This window comes from Manacus candei, unplaced genomic scaffold, assembly GCF_025592945.1.
Source record: "Manacus candei isolate 608988 ecotype Guabito, Panama unplaced genomic scaffold, ASM2559294v1 h1tg000047l, whole genome shotgun sequence".
NCBI classification, from domain to species: Eukaryota; Metazoa; Chordata; class Aves; order Passeriformes; family Pipridae; genus Manacus; species Manacus candei.
The window spans coordinates 359476-380126 of record NW_026138095.1 but is presented as its reverse complement, the minus strand read 5'-3'; the positions used below and the strand labels follow the sequence as shown (position 1 = coordinate 380126).

General features: G+C 62.8%; 3 protein-coding genes across 5 annotated transcripts; 1 reads left to right on the top strand and 2 right to left on the bottom strand.

Annotated features, from left to right (window-relative positions):
• The first annotated feature begins 476 nt into the window (after positions 1–476).
• On the top strand, positions 477–10094 carry GCGR (glucagon receptor). Of its 2 annotated transcripts, XM_051797365.1 has the most exons (14): positions 477–625; positions 6694–6852; positions 7147–7243; positions 7447–7554; positions 7700–7821; positions 7908–8014; positions 8104–8257; positions 8375–8534; positions 8611–8671; positions 8893–8962; positions 9113–9201; positions 9281–9419; positions 9525–9566; positions 9633–10094. In XM_051797365.1, the coding sequence occupies exons 2-14, from the start codon at positions 6802–6804 to the stop codon at positions 9924–9926; spliced, it is 1494 nt and encodes a 497-aa protein (XP_051653325.1). In that variant the 5' UTR covers positions 477–625; positions 6694–6801; the 3' UTR covers positions 9927–10094. The 2 variants fall into 2 exon arrangements, with proteins under 2 accessions (XP_051653325.1, XP_051653326.1); XM_051797366.1 differs by lacking the exon at positions 477–625 and having other exon boundaries at positions 6712–6852; positions 7089–7243.
• A 4637-nt stretch (positions 10095–14731) lies between these two features.
• Positions 14732–16707, bottom strand: MCRIP1 (MAPK regulated corepressor interacting protein 1). 2 transcript variants are annotated; one of them, XM_051797449.1, is made up of 4 exons: positions 16506–16707; positions 16316–16434; positions 16130–16228; positions 14732–16042 (listed from the first exon to the last, which is right to left on the bottom strand). In XM_051797449.1, the coding sequence occupies exons 1-4, from the start codon at positions 16511–16513 to the stop codon at positions 16014–16016; spliced, it is 255 nt and encodes an 84-aa protein (XP_051653409.1). In that variant the 5' UTR covers positions 16514–16707; the 3' UTR covers positions 14732–16013. The 2 variants fall into 2 exon arrangements, with proteins under 2 accessions (XP_051653409.1, XP_051653407.1); XM_051797447.1 differs by having other exon boundaries at positions 14732–16020; positions 16506–16697.
• Positions 16708–16879: 172 nt separating this feature from the next.
• On the bottom strand, positions 16880–19014 carry PPP1R27 (protein phosphatase 1 regulatory subunit 27). Its single transcript, XM_051797439.1, has 3 exons — positions 18527–19014; positions 17372–17522; positions 16880–17172 (listed from the first exon to the last, which is right to left on the bottom strand). The coding sequence occupies exons 1-3, from the start codon at positions 18741–18743 to the stop codon at positions 17049–17051; spliced, it is 492 nt and encodes a 163-aa protein (XP_051653399.1). The 5' UTR covers positions 18744–19014; the 3' UTR covers positions 16880–17048.
• Positions 19015–20651: the final 1637 nt, after the last annotated feature.

Below are 20651 nucleotides of genomic sequence, written 5' to 3'. Positions count from 1 at the left end.
CCTGCAGCGGGACAGCGGCGACAAACACCGACCCGTCACCGCCGGCGCCGGCCGGAGCGCGGGTGTCGAGGCGGCTCCAGGCGGCACGGCCGAGATCCGTCCAGGTCCCCAAGGGGCCGAGCAGCCCGCGCTCCCGCGCCGGGGCCACCACCTCGGGGCACGGCAGGACCGGGGATGCGCTGGGACTGGGGAAACGTCCCGGGGGACGGATCCCCGGCCCGCTCCCCCAGGGTCGGGACGGTCCAGCTGCCCTGCCCGCTCCGCCCGTATCCGCCGCCGAGCAGAGCCGGTGCCCGGGAGCAGGGCTGGGCGGGGGAGAGAAACGGCGGCGGCCCCGCAGCTCCCGGGAGCGGCCGTCGGTGATGCGGCGGGCAGCGCCGAGCACTCGGGTGGAGCGGGGGCACCGGACTGCGCCCCCCTTGTGCCGGCAGGAGGAGCGGGGCGGCGGGACGCGACTCCGCGCCCCCGGTCCCTCCCCCCGCCCCGGTCCCTCCCCCCGAGCCGCCACAGCCTTCGCCGCTGCGGCTTCGGCAAAAGTTTTCGCCGGAGCGGCCGAGCGCGCCGGTCTCGGTCCCCGCCGGCTCCGAGATGCACCCGGGAGCTGCCGCGAGCTCAGCCCCGAGAGGTACGGGGAAGGGGGGAGGAGGGCGGGGAGACCCCATCCCTGCGGGCTGAAGGCTGGAGATGCCGCACGCCCCGTCGCGTGGATGTGGATTCGGGTGACGGCTGCGCATCCCCGGGGCCACGAATTGAGCCTCGGGAGAGCAGAGCAGCAGCTCCCAGAGCCGCCCCGGTGCTAGGCGCTGGCCTCGGGGGTGATGAGTCCCTCGGTGAGGGGTGTCCTGGGCCGGGGGTCGCAGCGGGGCTGGGCCCGCTCCCCACCTGAGCCGCTTCCACTGGTGTCCCTGTGCAGAGGCGCTGCTGTCGGGCTCACGACACCCCCCTGGGCACTGCCCTGGCTGTGGTGAGCCCCCGGTCAATCGTATCAACCAGGCTCCGACGCGCTCGGAGTATCTCCCAGAGTAGCCCCTCGCTGCGGTGGTACCCGCGGGGTCTCATCGCCGTGGGCACAACAGTGCCCGTGGGTCTCTCGTCGAGGGGCAGAAGCAGGAGACACTTTTGACCCTTCCCAGCTCTCTGGGGCTTGCAGGAGCCCGGTGTGAGTGCCCTTTGTGACTCTGTCCCGAGCTCTGCTGTGTCAACACGGTGTTGGTAAATGGCTTTGTTTAACCAGGACATGTCGGGTATGTGACCTTGCCGTCCTCCCGGTTGCAAGTGCATCTCCAAAGCTGCTGCAGGTCCAGTCTGCCCGACTCTGCACTTCCCTCAGGGCGGTGAGGGGAGCAGAGACCGCCGTGCTCAGCCTGGCTCCCCTCACGCCGGACAGGCAGAGGACAGAGCATCCGCTCTGCCCAGCCCTCGCTGTGCACCCCGCAGCGCCGCGCCCCATGCAGCGCCTGCCCCGTGTGTCCTGACCCACGCCAAATTCAGTGATTGCTCCTATGATTTTGTCTGTGCATCAGCAGGAAAATTTAGGGCCCGCAGGACCCCTCCTCGGCGTGTTAGTGCCGCCCGGCTGCCAGCTACTGCGCTTCCCACCAATCCCGCGTCTTTCCGCACACTGCGGTGCAGATTTTTTTTATGTTCTGTTGCCTGGAGAGGGGAGAAGAGAAAAGGCTGAACAGAGAACAGGCAAAATGTGGATTAAAAATAGTTAATGAAAAAATGTGACCGCAAGCCTTGATCCACAGCACAGGGCTGAGACCAACCACCGAGCACAGCCTCTCCATGCACCTCGCTGTGCCAGGCAGGGGCAGGGACAGGGGAAGCCAGACACAGGGGAGATGGGATGGCAGCTCAGCTCCATCCCCCTGTGCTCCTCCACTGCATCCTGCTCTGTCCTGCGTCCCCCATGGTCCCCTGGGGCCTGGGGCACATGGCTGTGCACTACAGGCATCAGTGGATGGCTGGGAATATGTGCTCCCTGCCACACCCCTGGCTCACTGGGGCTGGTGGCCAACTGTGCCCAGGGCTGCAGGTGTCTCAGGACAGGAACGGACTCTGCTGGGATCTCTTCACAGACGGGCTGCGATGTCTCTTGTGCATCTGCACCTCAACAGCACAGGGTTTGAGCTCGCTCTTCAGAGAGGTGCTGGAGGTTGTCCCGAGGTCCACAGAGGCTACAATGTTCATTCATGCCACAAGCTGGTCTGGGAAGGTGGATGTGGAGCTCCCAGTGCAGGGGAGCGTGTGCATCTCCCTGTCTGCACTGACCTTTTCCAAGGCTTTTCCCAGCCCTGTACCTCCCCTGTGACAGGCTAAGCACACGTGTAACACTGTGTCTCTCATGCTTTTCTTTTGTGTTTCATGGGCTTTTGTGCAACGTGATGAACAAAACCACCCCTTTCCCTGAGCCAGGGACAAGCTGCTGTGTGGCTCAGCATCCCCTTGCCAGAGCCAGCTGGGCAGCAAGGTCATCTGGCCTCTACCCTCGTGTGCCGGAAGACCACAGTCCCTCTTTGGTACTGGGCAGCTGTGCAGGTGCCCCTGACCACGCCTGGAGGCAGCTGGGGGGTCGTGGAGGTGATGCAAAAAGCATTTCTCCTGTTTGCATCCTGTACTGCTGTTGACGAAAATACTGTCAGGGCTGGTTTGGGTTTTCTTGATCCAAGATGACACAGAATCCGACATCGCTGGTGCCTGGTGACGTTGGCTCTCTCTATGTACCACTGCTCAGGGCTTCCACAATCACGTAGCTCTGTGCAAACAAGCCATGGTCTTGCAGCACGAGGGCTGCTCCAGGTAGCTCAGCTGCTCCTCTGCGGCCAAAGTTCCTGGTACTCAGTTCTCAGAGAAGGACTGGAGCAGGGGAGTGGGAGACATCCCCTAGCTTGGGGCAGGGACATAGGCAGAGACATTGCAGACCAGACCTCCTGGGCCTCCCTACCCTGGCTGTCTCCCCCCACCCTTGCCCCGCTTGCCATGGTCTTGGGTGGAAAGTGGAGCAGCATCTGCAGGGCCAGACTGGTGCTGGCATTGCATCAGCTCTGGCCCGGCACTGTCCCCTCCCCTGCCAAGTGCCAAAGCCCCTGCCGTGTTGGCGTGTAGCTCCAGGCTCAAAGCCAAGCCAGCCATGGAAAGCGCTGCATTAGCGCACGGGGGGCTAATCCCTGTGTCCAGAGGGCACACGGCCCCCCCCGCTGCCTCCGAGCCAGTGGGGCTGTGCCGGGTGCGGGGCTGTGCTCGTGAGGAGGCTGGGTGCCCATTCCACTGGGGAGGCAAGAGTCCTGTGGGGCACCAGGCTTTGGGGGGCTGTGCCAGCCTCACAATGCTTGTGCAGGGCCATGGCTGTGCCAAGGCACTCTCGGGTCATGTTGCAAATGCCCATGAGTGTCCCATGGGGGCTCACTGAACCACTGATCCGTGTGGCAATAGACCACAGTGATCCCAGATGTGGAGCTCGTTCCCTCACACGTGCAATGGCAGCAGTGCTGGAGGGGCTGAGGGGCAAAAATCCCAGGGGAAGCTGACCAGGGTGGGATGAGGAGACAGTCTCTCCCCAGGCAGGCCTGGGCACTTAACTGACTGTGGGGGTCCATGGTGGTACAGAGCTGCTGCAGGGCAGCATGGGGTCTTTGCATCCACCAGTGGGGAACAAAATCCCAACACAAGCCTTTTCCCATCTGTTCCCTGTCTTGGTGCAATGCCATGGCCATAGTGCACCCAGGTCCTTGACTCACCCCATACTCTGCCCAAGCTGCACACTCTGGCCTCTGCCTCCTGAGCATCCCAGGGCCAGTGGTGGCCACCATGAGTCACTGGTCAGCCAGGAGTCACAGGGACACCAGTTAAAGGGGAAGGGGGTCCTTGCTTTGCCCGTGCAGTTGTAGAGGTTGGCACCACTGGCTGGGGAAGGGCTCAGTACACAAACACAGACACCATTGACAGCCCCACTCCCCCTACCCTGAGGGCAGATGATGATGCCTGTGTTGATCCCTCTGGCCCCCAGTACTGGGACTGCCAGCACGGCCCCTTCCCTGCCTATGCTCAGCTGTGTCAGAGTTGGCTCCTTGTTCCTGCTCTGCCATCGTGGGCAGGAGATCTCTCCTTCATGGCTGTGGCAGTGGAGATGTGCCGGGTGTTTGCAGCCCAGGCTCCACGGGGGTCAGCAGCCACAGAGCTGTGACACGGGGACACGCCACATTGTCCAACACCAGTGTGGGGTGAAAGTCCCTTGCACACACGCTGTCATGCGCTTCAGCCCCTCAGAGGCACCCACTCACAAGTCAGGCACCCTGCACCCAGCACCCACGGCCTGGTGTAGTGGGGGGTTCCCCAAAGACTGGCCCTGGCTGGGAACGAGGTGCCAGGGCAGGGAATGTGGCACTGTCAGTTGGGCATGGCAGGGTGAGAGAAAGTGGTGGGTGATGTGGGGCCACGTCCCTCCTGTGGTGCTGCCTCTGGCACCCAGGACGTGGCTGAGAGGAGCCTCTGGCACTGGCAACAAGGGCATGTCCAGTTGGCAGAGCCACTGCTCCAAGCACTGTGGGTACTGCTGCTGGGCAGTACCAGCTCCCAGGTGGTGCTGCCAGTGGTCCTGGCCTCCCTACAGCCTGCTGTTCTACCACACAGAGCCACTGCTCCCTCCCTGGCACTGCCCACTGCATAGCACATCCACATCTCTGCTGGAAAGAGCCCCTGTCTGTGCTCCCTGCAAGGCAGTGGAACTGTGGGGGCCCCCCACCTAATGGGGCGTGGGGGTCCAGTACAGTGCCGTGGCTGCACAGTGCCATGGGCAGCTGGGGCAAAGGGCCTGGGCAGGGTGAGGAGGGAGCCCCGTGCCGTGGCAAGGAGCGTGACTGGCCCTCGTGCCAGGACCCCTCACCCAGTGCAGTCTGCCCCGCTTGGCCACGGCAGGGCCGGGGGCCAGGGAGTGGCTGCCAGCTGGGGGAGTCCAGGGCAGAGGCCTCCCCGCTGCTAAATCCCACTGCAGCAGCTAAAAATAGCGACACCTCTGCCCCAAAGCTGCTCCCCGGCCACTCAGAGGGGCTGGCAGCGAGTCGCTGTAACCCACGCGCCTGGAGAAGCGTTCCCAGCCGGGGCAGGGATGGATGCTCGGCCAGGGATGGGCACCAGCACCTTCCATGGGGTCGGGATGTGAGCACTGGCGGGATGGGGTAGGTGGGGTTGATGTTGTGGGGCTGGGGGTGGGACAAGGACAGGGATGCTGGCATGGGGGAAAGGGACAGGAATCCTAGGGTGGGGATGGGAGAAGGACTAGGACAAGGATGCTGGTGTGGGAACAGGTTTGCTGGGTGGGGCTGAGGGGGATGACACAAGGATAGGGATGCTGACATGGTCAGGTGGCCAGTGGGCACCCACCAAAGGTCACTGTTCCCAGAGGCCACCCAGTGAGGACTGTCCCAGGAGACAGTTCCCTCTGTCCTGGGACTGGCTAAATAAGGCCATTGCAGGTCCTGCTCCTCAAACTGCGTCTGGAGCTCCATGTGTTGATTAATGAGCTGCTCCAGCAACCACTTGCGACATGGTGAGTGGGTCTGCCCCGGTGGAGGAAACACGACTTTCCCAGGGATAAAAATAGGCACAGGCAGAGCGGCGAGCCCTGGGAGCAGGGCTGGTCAGGGAGCGCAGCACTCCGGCTGGTGCCCGGGGGAACGCAGGGGCCAGGGGCGATGCCAGATTGTCTGTGGTGGCACTGGCACTGCTGTCCCTCCCGTCCCCCACAGCTCAGCTGCCCTCACCCCACAAAGCCGTGCCGTGCCATGGGGCTGCTGCCAGAATGGCCCCTTGTGGGAAGAGCCAAAATAACGCTCAGGAGCCCCATAACCGGCTTAGGGGGATGGAGGGAATTACAGCACCTCGTGAGCCAGGGTCTGTGCAGAGCACTTGGGTGCAGTGTCAGACAAGGCCCTATATCATTGCAAGAGCTTGGGGCAATGAAGGCACAGCGGCACAGGCCAGCTGAGCTGGCCTCAGAGCCAAGGCAGCCCCACAAGCTGGGATCCCTGTGGGTTAACAGCCAACCTCTGCCCCATCCCTGCCTGGCCCCGTGCTGTGGGTGGCTCCCTGTCCACCTCCATCCTGGATAGGTGCTGCTGCAAGGCCATGGCTGAGTGCCCTGAGGGCCGCCCTGCGGCATGAGAGTCGATGGGAAGGGGGGAGCCCAGGTGCTGGCCCCCACCTGAGAGCGTGCTCAGGTGTGGGGAGGGGTCCTTCTGCCATGGGGGCCCTGCACTCTCAGAGCTTAGCACTGATGTACAGCTGGGCACCAGCACCAGTGTGGGGTGGCACAAGCCCGGGTCACCCCTGGGGGTCTGGAGGCAGTGCTGCCATGGGGCACCAGAGTCTGCCCTGCTCAGAGGTTGTAATGTCCTGCATATGGCTGCGCTTTGGCTGCACAGGGGTTGGGGTTGGCTTGATGAGCAGAGAGGCCACATGGCCACAGTCCCAGTGCCATCCTAGGGAGGAAAAAGCAGGTACTTGGTGGGAAAATGCAGGAACAAGCAGCTGAATGTGAATGCCAGACAGGGTCAGACGAGGACTAGGAAAGGTGAATGGGGCCGTGACTGGGTCAGCCCTGTGCTGGTGTGGCCCCCTCCCACCTCGCCTGCCCCCAGACCCACGTCCCCCAGCTCTGCCCTGAGAGTCCCTGTGACCAGGTGTCTCACACAGGATCACCCACGTGCCAAGGCCGTCACCACCAGGGTGGAGAAGCTGCTGAGGGTTGGTAGGAAGCCGGGCACCCTGCACTGCACCCCATGTGTGTGGCCCAGAGGAGGGATGTCCCAGCCACATCTTCTCACCCTCCCACTGCTGCTGCTCTGCTGCCAGGTAAGGATGGGCTGTCCCACACAACAGTGTTCTGCCCCATGTCCAGCTTGCTGCACACCCCGGGCCGCCACTGATCCACCCCTGCCCACCACGGCCCCTCGCCATGCAGGCACTGCAGCAGCTGATGCCCTTTCCTGCCCGCCCTGCCATCCACATGACATGGTGTGGCATGGCACAGAGTGTTAGCCTGCACTCACTTGTGGCTGTCCCAAAGCTGGGGTCACTGCCTGTTACAGCAGGGCAGCCCCTGTGGGCAGGATGCGGGTGACAGGTGACACTTCCTGGTGCCCCCAGGGCCCCTCTGCCCAGATCACGGATAACCTCTTCGAGAAATGGACTGCGTACAGAGAGGAGTGCCAGCACAACATGAGCCGCCTGCCTGCGCCCACAGGTCAGTGCCCACGGGGGGCCAGCAGGGTTCTCGTGGGATGGGAGGGGGACAGGGGCTGGCGGGGGGTCCCACTGAGATGGGGATGGGGCAGAAAAGCCAGCACAGGGTCCAAACAGGACAGGGACAGAGCAGGGGGCCAGTGTGGGATCCTGATGTCCAGGGAGGGTGAGGCCAAGGCACTGCCATCTCCTATCCTGTTGCAGAGCTGGTCTGTAACCGCACCTTTGACAAGTTCTCGTGTTGGCCTGACACCGCACCCAACAGCACGGCCAGTGTGCCCTGCCCCTGGTTCCTGCCCTGGTACCACAAAGGTAAGAGCTGGCAGGCACGTGCTCCTGTGTGGTGTGTGCACACATACGTGTGCATGTGCTGCTGCAGGTGCTCGTGCCTGTGCTGGTGCACGGTGCCTGTGGGGGCTCTGGGGCCAGCACACCCCACCACCCCCTGCCCTCACAGTGAAACACAGACACGTCTTCAAGACCTGCGGGCCGGACGGGCAGTGGGTGACGGGGCCGCAGGGACAGTCCCTGCGCGATGCCACACAGTGCCAGCAGGATGATGAGGAGATAAATGCGCAGGTGGGCAGAGCTGGGCAGCAGGGGTGTAGGAGTCCCTGCCCACCCCCCTGCCTGCCCCTGCCCTTACTTGCTCCCTCCTCTTCCAGGAAAAATTTGCCAAGACCTATGGCAGCTTCAAGGTGATGTACACCGTGGGCTACTCCATGTCGCTGTGCGCGCTGCTGCTCGCCCTGGCCCTGCTGCTGGGCTTCAGGTGGGGCGTGGGCACGGCTGCCCGCAGAGTGGGCAGGTAGAGACTGAGGATCTGTGTGTGGGCACTGACAGCAGACCCTGCATTCACAGCAAGCTGCACTGCATGAGGAACTATATCCACATGAATCTCTTCGCCTCCTTCATCCTGAAGGGTGTCTCCGTGCTGGTCATTGACGCCCTGCTCAAGACCCACTACAGCGACAAGATCGACGGTTACAGCGTGCAAGTCTGGCTGAGTGATGAGGTCAGTGCTGGTGGGGCAGGGGTGGGGGCTGGTGGGGCTGGGGACTGGTGGCACTGGTGAGGCTGGGGGCACAGGCACACACAGAGGCAGTGCTGCAGCCCTGACCTCTGTCCACAGGCAGCCGCAGGCTGCCGGGCAGCCACAGTTTTCATGCAGTACGGCATTGTGGCCAACTACTGCTGGCTGCTGGTGGAGGGCATCTACCTGCACAATCTGCTGGTGGTGGCTGTTTTCTCTGAGAGGAGCTACTTCACCCTCTACCTGTGCATTGGCTGGGGTGAGTTTGCATGGCCTGGCCCCCCTGACCCTGTCCCCTGCCATGCCTCACCTGCCACCTGCCCACTTCCCCTCAGGGGCACCCATGCTGTTCCTCATCCCCTGGGTCGTTGTGAAGTTCCTCTACGAAAACATCCAGTGAGTATCAGCCCCTGCCAGTGGCTGAGGGAACACAGGGCACAGTGGGTGTGTGTGGGGATGTTGTGATGGCCCCAGAGAGGCTCCACACCACTGCCCATGCAAAGGGCAGGGTGCCTGCCCGTGGCGCCTGCTCAGCCAGGGCTGCTGATGCCACACCAGACTCCAGCAGCCACCTGGTCAAGGGGCTTCCTGGCAGTCCCCATCCCTCCCCTCTGCAGGTGCTGGTCAACTAACAACAACATGGGCTTCTGGTGGATCCTTCGCTTCCCCGTGTTCCTGGCCATCCTGGTGAGCCCATCACAGCCCCTCACTTGGTGTCTCAGCATCTCTTTTGCAAGCCCTGAGACAGCTGTGAGAGAGGCTGCCCAGGGCAGGGGGACAGAGCTGTCCTGCCTGGCCTTGCCCCTGCCTCTCATGGCACACTCCATTCCATTGCAGATCAACTTCTTCATCTTCATCCGCATCATCCAGATCCTTGTCTCCAAGCTCCGTGCGCACCAGATGCGCTACACTGACTACAAGTTCAGGTGGGCGCTGGGCACGGCCCACCCTGTGTGCCCGCAGCACACGCGCCTGTGCGTCCACCTCATGACCCCTGTCCCCCAGGCTGGCCAAGTCCACGCTGACGCTGATCCCGCTGCTGGGCATCCACGAGGTGGTCTTCGCCTTCGTCACAGATGAGCACGCCCAGGGCACACTGCGCTATGTCAAGCTCTTCTTCGACCTCTTCCTGAGCTCCTTCCAGGTGAGCCCAGCCTTTGCAGGACCAGCCTTCTGTGGGGACTCAGTCTCAGTAGGGACCAGATTGGGGTCTGGCTGTGTGCCTCACACCTCTCCTCCCTCCACCCAGGGGATGCTGGTGGCCATTCTCTACTGCTTTGTCAATAAGGAGGTGAGTAGGACAGCAGGGGCAGGGGCGGCAGGGGCGCTGGGTTGTGCTGATGGCATCTACCCACAGGTGCAGGCAGAGCTGTTGAAGCGATGGCAGCGCTGGAAGCTGGGGAGGGACCTGGCTGAGGAGTACAGGCACACCTACAGCCACGCACCCAGCGCCCGCAACGGCGCCGGCAGCGCCTGCGAGAAGCACCAGCTGGTGAGTGGCTGCACCAACGGGCTGGGGCACAGCCTGGCCCCCCACCCCGGCTCCCACCGCCCCGAGAGAAGCGGGCGCGGCACCGCTGAGCACCTTGCCCTGGGAGATCGCCACCACTGCTACGAGTTCCCTGAGACCACGGCCGAGAGCCACTTCTGAGCCCACGGCCAGACGGGAGGGCTGCGCTGAGCCAGTGGCCTGCCGTCGTCCCCTGCCCTGTCCTCCCCAGGCGCTGGCAGGCACCGGGACCCGCCGGCCCGGTGAGGGTGCTGCGCTGAGCGCGTGGACAATGGACACTATGGGGCAGGCGAGTGGGACCTGGACCTCGACCTCGACCTCTGGGGTGGGATCTGTGGGGCTGGGGGGGCTGGGGGTAGGAGTTTGTCCTGTGGTGCTGCCCTTGTGCGCCTTTGAGTCCCTGTGCACAGTGCTGTAATTTATCTGTCCTATCTGTAAATAGGTGTGGGCCCGTGCCGGGCTGCAGGGCCAGCTCCGCGTGTGCCTCTCTGTGGGGTGTGGGGACTGGGGACTCCAGAGACATCAGACACATTGGGACTGTGCTCCCACTAGCACCCACGGGTGATGGCCGCAGCATGGACTGAGAGCTGGGCCACCTGGCAGGGATGAGCTGCACCAGAAGACAGACCCACTGCCTGCCCTGCTGCCTCCAGCCCCGCTGCCTGCCCCATGGCCCTGCACAGAGGAGCGGGGCAGACATGCAGCAGCAGCCACTGCAGTGCTGCCCGGCTGAGGCTCCAGCTCCCCCAGCATGAGCTCTCCTCTGGCCGCTAATCGGCTCTGTCCTTTCGCTGCCAGGAGCCCTTAATTAAATCATTTGGCTCTGCCCACGGCACCCCCGCTCTCCCGGGAGCCGGCCCAGCCCACGGCCGGGCAGCAGCCACCGGCAGCTCTGAGTGCCGTGAGTAGCAGCGGAGTGTGGGGCTGAGGGACCCCTGTGCCAGTGGGCCGGGCTGGCCAGGGCAGGGAGGGGGCACAGCAGTGCCCTAAGAGGCTTGTGCTGTGCACATGAGCGCTAAGCCCGGATGCCACAGCTTTGGGCACCACAATCGCCTGGTGTGTGGGGATTAGGCAGGTGCTGCTCCCTTGCTGGGGTCACCGTGCCTGAGGGTGACACCTGCCCTGCTGTGACCCCCGCTGCCCACGGCCCTGGGCATGGGCACTGCTCATCCCCCATGACACTGCTACACCTGGCCCCAAGCACGCCATGGTTCCAGGCCCCACGCACAGCCCGGTGCAGGGGATGTGCTGAGTGGCGGGTGAGAGTTGGATCCGCACCCCGGCAGCCCCAGCAGCCCCACACAGTAAACAGCAGCTCTGGGTGGGCAGCCACCCTCTCGCTAAGTCCCACCCTGTCCCAGCATCACCCGCACCCCATGGCCACAGCAGTGCTGCCCACGCCAGCCAGCACGAGGAACAGCAGGAGCCATGCTGTCTGCAGGGGGTGGTGGGGGTCCCAGACCACGGCAAGGCGTCAGCGGGGCTGGCGGGGCATGAGGAGGGCAGCTGTGGCCCCGGCCATGAAGCACTTGGCTCCGGCAGCAGCACCCGGCTCAGCACGCAGTAATTTTCCTCTGTTTACTCGACAACTCACTGTCTGTCCCAGCTGAATGGGACCCAGTGCCCAGGGGCCATTGCAGCACTGGTAGTGGGAAAGTGCACAGCAGGGATGGGGGCAGAGGGTCTGGGGCTGTGGGGCTGGAGGGCTGTGGCAGCAGCACTGTGGGGTTGTGGCGGAGCGGGCAACGTGAGTGGAACATAGAGGCTGGGGTCTGCCCAGGCCCCCAGGTGCAGGAACGGGGACAGGGATAGAGAGGGGGACAGGGATCACCCTGTTCAGAGCCACAGTGCCAGAGTGGTCAGAGCAGCCGCGTGGAGCCACTGGCCCCAATGGCCACTGCCGTCACTGCGGCCTCCTGACGTGGTAACGAGCCTAATTGAGGCAAATTGCTGGAGCACGAAGCAGTTTCTGGGAAGGTAAATATGGTCATGGCGCGGTGCCGGGCCCTGCGCCTGTTGCTCCAGTGTTGCTGTGGCAACGCTCTGCTGTCGACCCCCAATGCCCCACTGGGACCAGGCTTGTCCCACAGCACTGGGGACAGGGGGATCTCCAGACCCTGCCCAGGAAGGGTGGTTCCATGTGTGCTACATAATGACAGGACCCTCCAGTGACCACAAGCCAGCCCCAGCCTATGGGGTGTCCTGTGGCAACATCCTGCGTCCCCTGGTGCTGAGGGACAGCCCCATGTCCCACAGTGCCTGGTGCCCATCAGCCCCGAGCAGGGACAGTGTCTGCTGATGGCTGGGAGCCCCGTGCAAGCACCCAATGTCTGCCTGCACCAGGGCACATCCAACAGCACCTGCACCAGCCAGGTGTGCCCCACAGCCGGGCACTGCCTGTGCCGCAGGGCTGAGCCTGCAGCCCCGTGCCCTGGTCACCCTCCACCTCCCATAGAGCCACATGAGCTGGCCAGCAGCTTCCCAGTATCCACAGACCCCTCATGACAGCTGGGCTGGGAGGCAGCTGGGATCGCCCTGGGATCCCCCTGGGAGTGGGGCCAGCCCCAGCCCAAGGACCCAGCTCCCACAGGACTGTGGCAGTGTCCTCTCTCATCACTGCTGGAACAGAACCCCTCCCTGCCATGGCCTGGCAGTGCCAACAGCGGTGTCACCCATGTCCACCCTGACTGCTAGCACCCAGGGGCATCCCCACCCCAGGGTACAGCCTGGGCGTGCTCACACATGCTCACACATGCACACACGCACACGTGAGCGCGCACACATGCATAGATGTACACACACACACAAAACATGTACACACACAGCATTCACACACACACACAAAACGTACACACACAGCATTCACACACACACACATGTACACACAGAGCATTCACATACACACACACACGTGTACACACAGAGCATTCACACACACACACATGTACACACAGAGCATTCACACACACACACGTACACACACAGCATTCACACACACACACACACAAAATATGTACACACACAGCATTCACACACACACACACGTACACACACACAGCATTCACACACACACATAAAACATGTACACACACAGCATTCACACACACACACACATGTACACACACAGCATTCACACACACACATAAAACGTACACACACAGCATTCACACACACACACACACACACATAAAACATGTACATACACAGCATTCACACACACACATGCACACACAGCGCACACATGCGTGTGGGCACAGCCCTCGGCTGCCCAGTAGGAGCTGCCCGTTCCCAGTGCCCAGTGGGACAAAGGCACTGCCACCAGCCTGGCCAGACTCACAGGATGGTCTGGGTGCAAAGGGACCTTTAAAGGTCCTCTGGTCCAGCACCCACAGTGAGCACAAACATCTGCCCCAGACCAGGTTGCTCAGAGCCCTGTCCAGCCTGATGCTCTTTCCAGGGATGGGGCATGCACCGTCTCTCCAGGCAGCCCATGCCACTGCCTCACCACCCTCAATGCAGAGACTCCACAGAGACCACACGGCCACGGTGCCAGTCCCTGCCTGTGGGGCTCAGCCCTGGGCAACGAACAGGGCCAGAGGAGTTCCTCGCCTCTGAGCCAGTGGCCCAAGCACTGCCACCCCAGCCATTGCCCCCTGGCACAGCCGGGCACCCGGGCAGCGCCCCCCGCCCCGGCACAGCCAGGCACCCCAGGGCACGGTGCCTCACAGGAAAACTCCCACTTTATCAAGGGAATTGAGCACCACAAATTGGTCTGCAAAGTCGATTCTGCCTGCTGCCGGGCCTCTTCTCACTGCCTAATTCAATGACAAACACGTTCCTCTCCTCCTCCCACCCTTTAATCTAATGAAGAGCACCGTGTCCGAGGCACAGGGAAATAAACCCTGCCGAGGCCGATTTTTATAAGTAAACAGCTTGATTTCTCTGGCCGGCAGCCTCACCCCTTGCAGGGGCACCCCCCGCCACCTCCCCCAACTGTGTCACTGCCCTCACCCTGTGTTTTGGTATCAGTCTTTATAAAAATCTCCTGTTTATAGAATGAGTTTTGTACATTTCATTAGAGCTCAAGTGGCTGCTTTGCCTCTGGCTTTACTGTGCCCGAGCTGAGAGGAAAACAAGGCAGAGGCTGGTGAGGCTGCAGGACCCACATGTGCCCCTGGGGGCCCCACTGCAGCCCCCGGGACAGCCTCAGGTGAGTGCCCAGACACGGGGGTGGTGCTGAGCTTTGTGGCAGATGGACAGTAGCCTGCCTGGCCCAGGGGTGGGCACCACACTCAGCTGGGATGGGTCCCCCTTCCCATCCCCTTGGGACACATGGACACAGCTCTGGACATACACAGGGCTTCAAGCCAGCTCTGCTGGCCTGTCAGGCTCCCCAAACATGGGGTACATCACCAGAACAGGTGGAGAGGGGCTGTGACAGTGACAACTGTCACCTCCCGAGCCCACTGTCTCTGGCTGTAGGTACACGTGCCTGGGGCAGCTCCGTTGGCAACAGGGGCTGAGTTCTTATCCCACCGTGCTGGAATCAGGCAGCAGCCCCAGGAATGTTTTGGTGATGGGAGGTAAACAGGGTCATGGCAAGCGTCGAGATGCACGCGAGCAGAAATTCTAGCAATGCTAAGTATAGCTTAAATGCCATTAAAGCAGGAGAGGGAAGAGGATACAAGGGTATTAATAGTCTCAACATTTAAATCCTGGGTGCAGCAACAGCCCCTGGGATGCTGGGTGCCTGGAGCGCTGCCCGAGCCCAAGGGCATTGTGCTGCCAGCACGCAGTGCCCACTGCACCTGCCCATGGGGAAATCAACAGCCCCAGCAAGTGCGAGGCCAGGCCCCTTTGCGAAAAATAAACACAGATCAGAGGCAGCTCCTGCTCTCTGTCCCCCATCCCCAGCACAAGGAGCAGGGCCAGGCCGCAGCACCACATCGAGGCAGCCCCAAAAGGACACCAGCGTTTATTTACAACACTCCTCAAGTGACAGACCACAGAGAGAAAGGAAAGGGAACAGCACAGCTTAAAGACTCAACAAAGGAAAGGTACTGGCAGCCCCCACTGGCAGCCCCCAGTCCCCACAGCCCTCCCGCAGCCGCTGGCACTGGGCAGGCCCAGCAGCCCCATCCCTGCTGGCCTGGAGCACGGATAGGCAGGGGGCTGCCACCTCCCCAGGGAGTGGCCCCGTGGCTCAGGTGGGCAAGGGTGGCACAGTTGCTCTCCCCAGCTCAGGCAATGATGCAGGAACCACCTGAGCCCTGCCAGGAGCGAGGGGCCCAAGGAAGGCCCCTCAGCACAGTTCCACCACCTACGGCCCCCAGGGCGAGCTGTGGGGCCAGGTCTCTTCCAAGGGTGTGTATCTGGAAAATGGTATTGGTACAAAACTGCAGTGCTGCTGGGGTGAGGAGCCCCCGAGCCTCGCTCCATGCAGCCCCACGGCTGCTGCCTCCCGTGGGGCTGCCGAGGCACCGAGGCCAGGGGGCTGCAGGTGGCTCGGGCCCCTCTGAGCACCTCTCAGGCACCTGAGGCGGGACACCACACCTCTTTCCATCTGCAGGGAGGGGAACAACTCCCCCTCAAGCACCACAGGGATCTTGGCCTGCTCTAAGCACACGGAAAATCCAGCCTTGGATGTGGCCCATGTGCTCCGGCAGCCCAGGTAGCAACTTGCTGCCACAGTGGAGCTAGGAGCAGCCTGGCTGCAGCCTGCCCAGCCCTGAACTGCACAGGCAGGCCGGATGAGGCACAGGGAAAGACCCGACTGTCCCTTCTGCCCACATCCCACCCCAGCAGCTGCGGGGCCTTGGTGCACAGACCTGGCGCTGCCCATCCGCTCAGCCCAGCCCTGCCCAGCGCCCGGAGCGGCGGCGGAAGGGGAACGGGAGATCGGGGAGCTCAGTGTGAAGGGAGGAAGGACAGTTTGAGGCCAAAGAAAGCTATGAGTGGGGGACTGGAATCCTTTGCAACAGGCTCTGGGCAGCCTTGGTAAGCTGCTGAGCATCCTCGACCTCAGGCAGCTTCAGAGCCAGCCCCAAAGCTGACTGGCTCTCCCGTGAGCTTTTGGGAGCACAGACCAGAGGAAGAAATCAACACAAAATTTCAACTTAAATCTGCTTGAGGACCTTAGGAGAGCAGCCGATCCACAGGGAGGACCCGTCTTAGGACTTCTTTGCATCCTGTGTGTTCCTTCTCTTCAGATCACCCAGGTCGACGGGTTTAAACGCTGCAGGGGAGACAGGAAGAGACTTTGGCGGCAGAGGCAATGTAGCCCCCGCCCAGCCCGCGCAGCCCCCGGGCCGTCACAGCCGCGGTGGTGCACCCTGCCCCCGCACCTTTCAGGCTGGGGTTCGGCATCTTCTCCACGTACTCCTCGACCAGGCCGCGCTCGGAGCCCATCTGGCTGCGCAGGTCGCGCTCCACGCACTGCCAGGCTGCGGGGATAGGGACAGGGGCCGCTCGCCTCGGCCGCGCCACGCCCCCCGCGCCCCCCTCCGCCCAGCGGCCCCCGCCCCGCTCACCCTCGTAGATGAAGCGCACGTTCTCCTCGTGGGCCGGCGTGAAGATCTCGCTGCCGGCGCCGGGGGAGCGCGGGCCGCCGCTCCGCTTCCCGTTGTACACCACTCGGGACACGGGGGAGCTGCGGGCGGAGCGCGAGGGGGCTGAGCCGGGCCCGGGGCCGCGCTAGGCCCGGGGCCGGGCGGGACTCACCTGGCCATGGCGGCGGCGGCGCTCGGCGGGGCCGGGCGGGGCGGGGCGGCGCTCGGCGGGTGCGGCGACGCTCGGCGGGCGCGGCGGGACTGCGGGAGGAAGGCGAGGAGCCAGGCCGGGATAGGCCGCGGGGCCCCGCCCGTCGCCGGGCAACGCGCGGCCCGCACCGGGCCCGCCTGCGACACCGCACGGAAGCGCCGCAGCGCGCAGGCGCGGCCCCGCCCCCCGCGTCCCGGCCCCGCCCAGCGCCGGCCCCGGCCCCGCCCTGACCGAGTCCCGGTACCGGCCCCTCCTCGACCGAGCCTCGGCCCCGCCCAGCCCCGCTACCGGCCCCGCCCCAGCCCCGGCCCATGCCCGGCGCAAGAGCCGGCGGAGGCGGTGACCGAGATGCTTTATTGGAAAAGTACAAAGTGGTTCCCGATTCGCGGTACCGAGCGCCGCTGCCCGGCCGCCGCCCAGGCCCAGCCTGGGCCCAGCCCCGGCCCTCGGGTGGGCGCAGCCCCGCCGCCCCGGCCCTCGGGGCCGCTCCTCGTCGCGCCCGCCTCAGCGCAGTGCGGTGGCTCCGAAGAGCTGCACCAGGTCCTCGTACTCGGGGTCGATGAGGTCCGAGGGCTTCTCCCCGTCGTCGGTGGTGGCCTCCAGGCTGGCCCCGAGGGACAGGAGGTACCTGCAGGACACGGAGCTGAGCCGCCGGGCCGGGCATCCCCGGGCCCGCAGCCCCGGCGCCGGGAGCAGCACGGCCCGAACAGTCCTGGGGGCAGCGCAGGGACCGGGCACCCCCCGGGAGGAGCCGCCCGGACCCCGCTCCATCCCGGCACCGTCGGTTCTGGGGCTCTGCAGCACCGGGGACCCTCGCAGCCCCTCACCTGGCTATGTCAGCGTAGCCATCGCTGCAGGCCATGTGCAGGGGCGTCCAGCCGTTCTCATCTCTCTGGTGGATGTCGGCGCCGTATTTCACCAGGAGCTTGACACAGTCCAGGTTTCCCGTCAGCACGGCCTCGTGAAGAGCTGCCATGCCTGGAGGGACAGGAGGTGTTAGCCCTGGCCTGGGGAAGGGTTCTCCATACTGAGTTCACAAGTGCAGGTTGTGCACAGCCCAGGAAAGGGGTGCCAGGAAGCCTCCTGCTCAGGGAGAAGACTGTAGGGAAAGAAACAAAGACTGAGGAAGCCAGAGGAGCTGCCACGTATTCCTCTTCCCCTTCTGCAACAAAAATACCCTGTCTGGGGCACCACTGCCCTGGCCAGACAGGACAGAGGGAGAGAGAAGGAGTTGCCCTGTACTTAGAGCAGCTGCCCTGAGTCCTGGCTGAGACTCAAACACAGACACAAGAAGTCTCTGGGGTCCTGCTTTGCCTGAGTTTCGGAAGGTCCTCACTAATTAAGAATCAGTATGGACAGGAGGAAGCCTGGGGTCATTTGAGCCTGTCTGTGTGGCCATGTGACAGCAGAAGCTGAAGCCAAGCACAAGAAAAGGACAAGTCTGGGCTCTGCACCAGCCCATATGGATCAAGGCATTCCATAAACAGTTGCTGTTGAGGTTGGGTGCAAACAGAACACAAAGCCTTCCCCATGAGTCCCCGGAGCCAGACATGCAAGAGGGAGCAGTGTTTGTGAGAAATGGGCAGAGCCAGGAACAAATGCAGAGCCTTTCCCCACTCTTCCTCAAGCTGGGGTGAAGACAGGAGGGGTCCTGCCCAGAGCTCACAGACCAGCCTGTGCTTGCTGCTGCTCTTTGAAGTCTCACCGCACTGCAGGTGCTCTGTTGGGCCTTGGAGGGACCTTGGGGCCAAGCTCCCCCCTTCCCACAGTGTGCGCTGACCGTGCTGTTGAGGGGAGATATTGGGGTCCTGGCTCTTGGGCCCTGCTGGGCCATGCTGAGGGCACTGCTCCTCACTAGGGAGGGACCCAGCTCACTCCAGCTCTGCCAAAGGTGGCCCATGGCCTGGCTTCCATGTCCCTCAGGGCCCCACCAAGCTGTGCCACCACTCTGCCCCAGCTCTGCTGACCCCGGCAGCACTCACCAGAGGGGTAGATGGTGTCCAGCGTCACCTTCCTGGCTCGTATGAACCTGCCCACCTGTTCCAGGTCCCCCTGCTTGATGTGGTCCTGAAAGACGACGTCGTTGGGGAAGTGCACAGTGCGCGAGGCCCTCAGGCGCGGGGTGTACCGGCCGTACCGGGGCACCGACACGGGGCAGTAGTCCCTCATGCTGGCAGCAGCCTTCAGGCACAGTGGCATAGGGGTTGCTTAGCGCTCAGCCCAGCCCCTTACTGCCCTGCTCTCTCTTCTTCTGCCTGTCAGGGCTCTCCTTGCTTCTGAGCTGTGCTTTTCCCCACACTGCTGTGCTCCCGCCGTGTCCGTGTCCGTGTCCCCAGCCGGCACGTGTCCCCTCACCGCAGGGAAGCGACAGCCACCGTGCCCTCCTACACTCCCAAGCTGCATGCAGGAGGTGGCACCTGGCACTCGCAGCTCACCCGCAGGCCCACAGGCCCAGGACTGATGGTTCTCTGGGGGCACCGTGTTATAAAGGCTTCCCTGGGCTATTTTGGGGACATGCAGCTCATGCTATTTGCCATGATGCTTAGTAATTGAGCCGCCCAGGCCCACAGCCTCCCACTTTTGGGCAGAAGTTGGTGTCTCATCTTACACCCACCTGTTGATGTGCCCATCCAAGGGGTCAAATCTACTCTTGCATGGATAGCCCTTCAGGGGAGCCTGGAAGCAACTTCCCAGCAACAAGCCCTCCTGGGAGAAGGGACACAGGCACGATTGCCAACAGAGGGAACTGGCCGCTCATGTCCTGATGTCCTGACCGGCCAGCACAGTGCAGACATGCCAGGGCTGTGGTGCCAAATGCATCCAGAGCTGTTCACCCTTCTGTAGCTGCATGGGACAGCTTGAAAGAAGCAGGAGGAGCAGCGCTGCCCAGCACGACTGCGACAGCGCACAGCCCAGCAGGGAGAACGCGACCGGTGAAATGAGGTGTCCCCTGTGCTCTAGTGAGGACAGAGGTACTGCTGATGCTTCCGAGGCAGATGCAGAACCAGAAGCCTGCACTGCTGGTCCCTGATGTTCCATGTCCTACTTCAGACTGGGAAGCAGCTGCTGGTGAGGACAGACTGCTTTGAGCAGCCTCAGAGGAACAGTGGAAGAACAGCACCACCACCAGACAATTCCTGCCTCCAGTACTCTCCAGCTACACTGTCACAGGCCCAAAACAGACCACCTGCCACAGAGGAATCACTCAGGTCCATCAAGCATTCAAGCAACTACTGCTTTTACCCATTAAAGTTTGGGCATATCAGACACATGAGCATTTTGTGCTCCGGGTTGTACTGATGGGATTGTCCAGGCAGATGTGTCAGAAAAAATCCCTGTGCTGCTTTAGGAGTCAGGGATTTCACTCTGCCTCTCCTGCAGCAGACCCTTGCCTCAACCCCAGCAGCGTGGTGAGCCACACACCTGAGAACTCCTGCCCTTGTTTATCTGCTGGCAAACATCGATCTCTTGGCCGACTGTCTGCTCGGGTTTACATCAGCCAGAACACGGCACTGGGGACAGAACACTTCCAGCCTGCTTTCTTGGAACAGCAATTAGCCACATACATGAGATGGCTGCTGAAGTCCTGCTCTGCCACAAGGTGCCTTGCACTAGGAGAAGAGCCCCCTCCTCTTAGCTGAGCACGGCAAGTCTCAGCCCAGGAACAGAAGAGAATCACTGCAGAGCTCAGACTTGGTTACACTTCAGCTGGCTCCACAAAGTGGACCTTTTTGAGCTGAGTCCTAGACAGCACCTTCCAGTGGAACTTCTTGCTAGTGGGGCTCCTTTCCTCCCCACCCCAGAACACAAGGCAGCTGTCACCAACCAGCCCAGGCCACCAGCACTGCCTGCTCTGTTGGGGTGCAACACTGGCTGGGACCCTGCCTAGGAGGCTAGAGCTGGAGACAGAGAGACAAGTGTTGTCCAACACCCCTGTGCCACTGCCTCGGCACACCCCTCCTCAGTGACAGGTACCAATAGCTCCCCCAGTTGCCCTCTAGCCTTACTGTGCCCTCCCTGTAACATTTATAGCGTATTTTCAAACCAAAATACCTTCAGCAGCAAGCAGCATGTTTGGAAATAGCAGTGTGGCTCACAGGGTCATGT

Bases quoted from the DNA above. Each gene is read 5' to 3' on its own strand.
- PPP1R27 (XM_051797439.1), bottom strand. From the start codon at position 18,743: ATGCCACTGTGCCTGAAGGCTGCTGCCAGCATGAGGGACTACTGCCCC. The intron at 17,523-18,526 runs GTGAGTGCTGCC...CTGTCCCTCCAG, and splicing joins GGACACCATCTACCCCTCTG to GCATGGCAGCTCTTCACGAG. The intron at 17,173-17,371 runs GTGAGGGGCTGC...CGTGTCCTGCAG, and splicing joins GGCTACGCTGACATAGCCAG to GTACCTCCTGTCCCTCGGGG.
- MCRIP1 (XM_051797447.1), bottom strand. The intron at 16,229-16,315 runs GTGAGCGGGGCG...CTATCCCCGCAG, and splicing joins CGTGCGCTTCATCTACGAGG to CCTGGCAGTGCGTGGAGCGC. The intron at 16,021-16,129 runs GTGCGGGGGCAG...TCTCCCCTGCAG, and splicing joins GCCGAACCCCAGCCTGAAAG to CGTTTAAACCCGTCGACCTG.
- GCGR (XM_051797365.1), top strand. From the start codon at position 6,802: ATGTCCCAGCCACATCTTCTCACCCTCCCACTGCTGCTGCTCTGCTGC. The intron at 7,244-7,446 runs GTCAGTGCCCAC...ATCCTGTTGCAG, and splicing joins CCGCCTGCCTGCGCCCACAG to AGCTGGTCTGTAACCGCACC. The intron at 9,202-9,280 runs GTGGGCGCTGGG...CCTGTCCCCCAG, and splicing joins TACACTGACTACAAGTTCAG to GCTGGCCAAGTCCACGCTGA.